Raw genomic sequence first — 7,485 nt, forward strand, 5'->3', positions numbered from 1 at the left:
AATTAAAAAAATAGACACATTTAAAGTTAACGTGACATTTTCTAATTTAAACATAATTTATTTTTTAAATTAAAAAAATCAAAATTTAAAAATAAATTTAACGTCAAAGTTTTTTATTTAAACATTATTTATTTTTTAAAATTTAAATAAACATTAAGTTTTTAAATTAAAAACAATAATAATTCTAATTTTAATTATTCAGTTTTTCCCTAATTAATTTTAATAACATTAATTATGCAGTTAGTATTTGGTAACGTTAATGTTATATCATGAAGGTATTGACATAATGCTATATTGCTATATGCTTGGAAAGTCCATTTTTCTTTTCTTTTTTCAATTTTTTAAGTATCATTTAATGCTAATCATTTGTTACAATTATTTTAGCTTTTATTGTAGCATGCAGACATTGGAAATCGTAAAGCACATGCACCATTATTATGAAGTGTTATTGTGTGTGTTAGGTACACCATAATATCATGAAGTCCAATCTGATCCAATGGCAATCTAACTATTTAAACCAAAAAAAAAAAATGAAGTCTCTCCCGGTGAGACCTAGCCTGAGCCTTAAAACATGCATGTCTAAAGTTTTACTCAATGTTTTCATTAGAAGCTGTTTTAGTAGAATACTACATAATAAAAATAAATAAAATAAATAATAGATACGAAATTTAAAATAATTTATATAGCTATAAATCTCAAACAAAATAAAGAAAGTGGACCATTACCGTGTGTGGGAGAAAATTATCAAGATGATATAAAAAGTTACGAAATATTGAAATATAAGTTCAGGTTCCATGCAACCTCTTCAGATTCGAGTAGAAAAGTAGTCTCCACTGTGCACACAGTAGTAACCAGTACAACTTGTCTTAAATTTTTAATTTAAATGACCTGTGACCGACCACACATGGTCAATATGATGTGTTGGAATTTGAGTAAAAACAAACATGAAAACTGAAAAATGCTACAAGTATCAATGTCATTCCATATATGACAATGACGGTATATAGCAAGGGACATCAAGCAAGCATTCTTAAAGTGGTCCTAGGACAAGCTCAGCCACCAGAAAGCCATACTTCCTCTTCCCTCCGAGGCAGCAGGAAGCTATCATCGGATACATTCCTCATACAACAGCCATTAATTAATAAAAAAGCTCCTAAAACTGGTGGAAAGCTGAAGCTGACCTCAAATTTTAAAAAGCAGCTAAGGCACAGTCGGGAAACAAAAAAAGCCAAAATTCCGCAGAGTATTCAAGCAAGCAAAAGCATCCTCTAAGGCTAAGAACATACATATATGTATATCCCATAATAATAAGTAATCATAACAGTTTTGCCACTAGGTCCACAGCAATTGAAATAAAAAGGAAATGTCTGTGTTCATTTTTAGAGGGAGAGGTTTAACTTTGCCATTTAGTCCTGTTTTCTGTTTTGTAATAGAAATTTTCTTCCCATTCCTCAATCATGTTATCCTAAATATGTCTCGTGAGAAACTACTCCCCATTGTGCCACATGCAAAAAAGTGAGATAGTTTTTAGATACCTGCTTCATGTGTCCTTAACTTAAAGGGCTCTCCAAAAAAAAAACAATGTGCCTGAGCACATTTGTAACTTTAATTTCTCATTGAAATAGAGTCATCAGAGCCATGAAAACCAACTTGACCAGTACTTTTGCTATCTGGTCCTCCGGCACCAGCATAGATAGTGGTCTCCAGAGAAATGTTCTGCACTTCTTCCGAGAGCATGTCATGAGTCAGCACTCCTGGAGTTTCAACATTATGAAACTGAACAGGAGGAGGCATGATCCATTTCTTCCAATCAATTTTCCTCCTTATTTTGTCTCCCTATAATATAAATAAAGAAATAAAATCAAAACAAAAGGCTCAACAAATTGATAGAACACAGAAAATTCAAATAGTCTATTAAGTTCTTTATACTAGACATTCCAATGGAATAGTGTCTATGTTCAAATTATAAACACAAATCTCCAATGCAATGCAATAATCAGAAAAAAGAAATTGATAGAAAAGTAAAAGTTAGAAAGATAGAAATTCAAAACAAGAGTCTCAAAATTTTGATAAAACAGGGAAAGAGAGAATTATAATTTTTATTCATATTCCAACTGATATTTTGTATCCATTAAAAATCTATAAAAAATTTCTGTATGATATTCAGAAAAGTACCTGCACTTCAACAACAGATGAAGTTCGAACTGCATCCATTATAAGCTGTATATTGTCTGTCAAAAGCATGACCTGGCAAGTGCAAGATTTTCATTAATTAAAACATAATGCTGTAACTCACATCCAAATAAAAGAACTTTTAAGACAGTTAAGATGGGTTTGGAAAACAAGAAAACAGCACAGTGCAAAATTTAAATGATAATTAATAAAGTAAACCACAAAATAGTCAACAGTATAAGTACAAACTACATGCTGGAGCCCAAGACAGGTATTACATGCATAGTAGCGCATATTTTACATATACAGTTCCATCTTGCCAGCATCGGCCATAATTATGAAGGTAAATAATTCAGTAGATAAAATTTGGTATACACCCCAGAGCATATAATTTTGTGGGTTATGGTTAAATGCAGTTACTTATAAACTAAATATGCATTGATCAACATCAAAAAATAAACATACAGATTTTCATGGTCCACACTTGGTCTATAGCCACCAAATCATAAGCATGACAATGACTGTATCCATTAAATAAGCTATTTTAGCTGTTATGAGGTGATAGTAGTACCAATAATAATAATAACAGTAGTAGTAATCCTTACTATGGTAAACAGAATATAATTACAAATCTAAGAGAACAGATAACTAAAAAGTGAAAATTAAAAGATTTTTATTCTTCTGACATGGTTCATTGTGCATACATTCATTTAACTATCAAACCCATGTTTCAACCAAAGGGATGTGAGAAAAGGCGTCTGTGCATTGGTCAACATCAATAACAAAACATACAGATATTTAAGGTCCACAATTCATCAATAACAAAACATACAGATCTTTATGGTCCACACTTCGTCAATAATCACCATATAACAAGCACGACAATGATCGTATCCATTAAATAAGATACTGTAGCTGTTATGAGAAGATAGTAGTACCAATAATAATAAACCACAGTAGTAATCCTTACTATGGTAAACATAACATAATTACAAATCCGAGAGCAGGTAATTAAAAAGTGAAAATTAAAAGGATCAAATTACAAATCTTAAAGGATTTTTAGTCTTGTGATTTGGTTCATTGTGCATACATTCATTTAACTATCAAACCCATATTTTTCCACTGAAGGGAGCGGGAGAATAGGTGCCCATCGCAGAAGACCAACACAGGCAAAAATATTCATGTAACATATAGTACCTGGTAGGCGATGTTTTATAATTCTACCTTAATGGCATTTAAAAAAGATATGGATTATAGAAAAAATATCATTTTAATTTAATAAAACGAGTTGATCAATTTTTAATTAAAAAGTAAGGGAATAACCTTGCCTTCAAAAAATTTCCTGTCCAGATGCTATAAACTTTTCCTCAAGACTTTAAACAACTTTTTTGTTTTCTTAGTATAATTTCAAGATACACAGCATAACTAATCACAACTTGAGACCAGATTCCTTAAATAGAACAGCAAATATTAAAGAAGCAAAAGAAGGTTCAAAGAAAAAGTAAAGCCCATAACATCAATCCCCACAAACTAGGAGAAATACTAGCCTAATTCCTCAGATGTTTTTTGAATAGGGTAGGATGCTAGCTTTGCCAATATGACCAGCATTCTGCAGCCATGGGGAGACAACAAGTGCTGCCACCATTGTCATGCCCATTTTCCATAGAATAAGCAAAAAAAAATTATAACAGGATACTTGTCAAAAATAAACACTGCATATGCAATAAACCAGTCATGACTTAATCCTTTTCAAGAAGTGCCAAAATTAGTAAATAAGTGGATAATTGTGTTTGTGTGTGTGTATTATGAATCAGCTATAAAAACAAAATATAATCCATTCTCGCCTATCCCTCTTACACGGTCACAGAAAAAGCAATCATATACAAGGTTGTCAGAATCGAGAGTTTACTTTGAATCGAAAGAGTATAGTAAGATCGAAAAATCGTAAATCGCAACCAAAATCGGTGGATTCTACTCGAATCCTTTTGTTGAATCGAAAGGGGAAATCAAGATCGCATAATCGAAAATCGCAACCAAAATCGATGGATTCAACTCATAATAGTATATAATTATATAACTATATATATATATATATACACAAATTAACCTGTTAGCCATAGTCCATATTAGAAACAATTATTAGCCCGGAACAGTCAATTATTAGCCCATAACAGAACAATTATTAAACGGGCCGCCTTTACCCATTCTAAAATTACCCAAAAAAAATCCCAAAATCGGTGGAATCCATATAAAATCGTGGATTTTGCTGCGATTCTGCGATTTTATTGGGATTTTGCTATGGATTAGGATTCTACTCACGATTCAGATCGTTTAGGGTGAGCAAAATCGCAAAATTCATGGATTTTACGATTCTGATCGCGATTCTGATAACAGTGATCATATACACCAAGCTACTCACCTTTTTGAAGCCTGCAATTAGCTTTATCGGAACCCAGCCCTGGTCATCCATTTTCTGCCGCAAGAATGTATCCCTGACTAAATTTTCATTACTGCAGTAGAAAAGTTGTGTTATTGTCAATAGTCAACTTTCTTAACAAATAACAATGCAATACAAAAATTGGCAGACCAAAGCAAAAGTCCTACCTAAAATAGTACTCAATCTGACTAACTATCATACTATGCAACTGAGGGTCTGGCCCTGCATAATAAAGAGTGGGATGTGCCATTGGAGGCACAAAGGGAACACCTCTTAGTGAATCCAGGGGTGGAGGTGGAGGTGGAGCTGCGACAAATACCACTGGAGGTGCTAGTTCTAAAAATGAATACAGCAATCAGAAAATATACATATCACAAGAGAATTCATCTCGACATTAATACAACATACCATGGAATCCCATGTGGCCACCAAAAGGCCGCAATGATTGTGGATGAATAAATTGTCCAGAATTAGGAGGCAGAGATGGCCTTATTATTCTTGGAGAAACTCTTGGTGGCACATTCATGTCTCTACCATTGAAATTTCGACGACTATTCCAGTCTTGATCACGCCTGTTCCCATGGTTATGATGGTGAGAACCATCTCCACGCTGATGTGGACCACTACTGCGATTTCTAAAAGTATTACGCTGCTGTGGATGATCATTGGACACATACCCACTTCTCTGTGTATGGTCTTTGGGAAAAGAGTTGTGAGATCCCGTTGCAACTATAGCAACTTGGGGAGCAGACTGTTGTGTGTGGCCCCCGTTAGAAGAGGCTTTTGAACTGTTGTGCTTGATTGATTTCTGGCGAGTTGGTGCCATATTATTTAAATTTACATGATCTTCAACTTGTCTCTGCATTTGCGAAGAGGAAGAAGGCGTGCTTTCCATACCCTATAATTGGAACTTAAAACAATGGCAATATCGATTTGCATATAAACAAAAAAATAAAAAACAAAGAACATATATGAATATGTCAACAAAGTGAAAAATGACAGCATTTCACAATCCATCTAGTTGTGAAGACAAAGCAATTTGATCTAATAATATTCCCACTTCACATAGCGGCTGTGTATTTTTCATAACTTCATACCAAAAATGTATTTGCATTTTCAAAATTACGCAGTGAAAAGAATAAGAAAAGTTAACTTGAATGTGAAGGACATAATGCATCTTTGATTTAATCCAACATATATTGCATAGTGATCCTAACCTGCTGAAACTTATATCAATCTTTATTATGCATGATATCAACAGTGAAATTAACTTCATACGAAAACGAAACCATTGAGAACACATGAAAAATCAACTCAATAACGCTACAAAAATAATGATATCTAACTAGTCGGAACTATTGATTTGCAGGTATTGTACTGTAAATGGTAATAACTGAAGTACTATAGTGAATCCCGACGGAAACAAACCTGCGATTGAGGAACAGAAGATCCATCTAACAAACCCTTGGATGACTCCGATTTCGTAAAAACTTTAGCGGAATCAGACAACGCCGGCCAAGACTGTGCATCCATAACCGGCCGTACCTCCGAAGCTGCGCCGTTAGAGGAAGGCTTACTCCAAGCAGGTCTCTTATCAGTGCCGCCATTGTGCTCACCACCGTTATCAAAGCTCTCCACAACAAAGCTCGAATCATCAACCGCCGGTGTTTCGGACGGAAAAGGTTCCTCCGATGAAGAAACGGCGGGAACGAACTCCGATTCGCGGCGAACTACATGGTTCCAAGGAGAAGAGACCGGAAGCCGACTCGATTGGAGGTCATCGGAGGAATGACGGGGAATTTCGTTACCGATCAAGGCCATCGATGATGAGATAGATGATCGACTTTAACGGAGAAAACTGATTTGAATAGTGTGTTTTGTGAGGTTCCGATGAAGGTGTGAAATGAAATGTGGTAGATTAGGGTTCCAAAAATTGTACGATCTAATCGCAGGGAATAATGAGAATAAGGAAGAAGAAGAACTTTTGTTTTGTTTTAGTGCGTGCGGGGAGAGAAGAATGCGTTCGAAAGGAACACTGCGAAACGCTACGGATGCCAGGTTTGTCACTGGGGCGCGCGAGTTTACGGAAATACCCCTCTGTTATTTTCCTTACTACTTCCATTTAGACTTTTTTCACGACGGAGTCTGGGTTGTGACGTCTGACGGAAACCGAATTCAACACTTTTTAATACCAACAACAACGTGGTTCATTGCACTTGACAAACGTATTTTGATTCCTTCAATCCATATACATTTAATGGGGAATGGTAAATGTTAAATTTATAGCCGATTTATTTTGTGATTTTTGATTAAATTAGTAACTGATTAATACTCATTCATTTTTGTTAAAAATTGTTTTAGAAACAAGTTACACTAAATTATAAATTGATATTATTAATGTTATTTTTCATAAAAAAAAATTATTTTATAAAATTATTTTTCTTATGAAGAATAATTTTATAAAAATATTTTATAATGTATATTTTCAACGTGATAGTTGTACACCAAAATTTACAATCTACACCATATTTGTATACTATCTGATTACTTTATTATATTTAATCATTATTTTTTAATTTTTCTAATAAAAAAATGAATGTCATTGTTGTATTTTAATAGGTGTAAGGATACGGCGTAAATTTTGGAGGTAAGAATAGCATCCCTCATTTTCAACAACTATTTTATCACCATAATTTCAAATAATATATAATAAACAAAATAGATAAAGTATAAAATAATTAAAAAAACAAAATTTTAATTTTAATTTAATTAATTCTATTAATTTTTTGTATGATAAAAAAAATGGAAGAAACAATAGCAAATAAATAAATATTAGAGAAATAAAAAAGGATAGAAAGTTAAAAAGAAAGAGGGAG

General features: G+C 33.4%; 1 protein-coding gene across 1 annotated transcript; it reads right to left on the minus strand.

Annotated features, from left to right (window-relative positions):
• Window positions 1–772: 772 nt before the first annotated feature.
• Window positions 773–6,803, minus strand: LOC131652007 (la-related protein 1C-like). Its single transcript, XM_058921766.1, has 6 exons — window positions 6,038–6,803; window positions 5,018–5,507; window positions 4,777–4,945; window positions 4,592–4,682; window positions 2,176–2,247; window positions 773–1,836 (listed from the first exon to the last, which is right to left on the minus strand). The coding sequence occupies exons 1-6, from the start codon at window positions 6,428–6,430 to the stop codon at window positions 1,606–1,608; spliced, it is 1,446 nt and encodes a 481-aa protein (XP_058777749.1). The 5' UTR covers window positions 6,431–6,803; the 3' UTR covers window positions 773–1,605.
• Between the last annotated feature and the right edge of the window lie 682 nt (window positions 6,804–7,485).

Source organism: Vicia villosa, linkage group LG2 (assembly GCF_029867415.1).
Source record: "Vicia villosa cultivar HV-30 ecotype Madison, WI linkage group LG2, Vvil1.0, whole genome shotgun sequence".
Taxonomy (NCBI): Eukaryota; Viridiplantae; Streptophyta; class Magnoliopsida; order Fabales; family Fabaceae; genus Vicia; species Vicia villosa.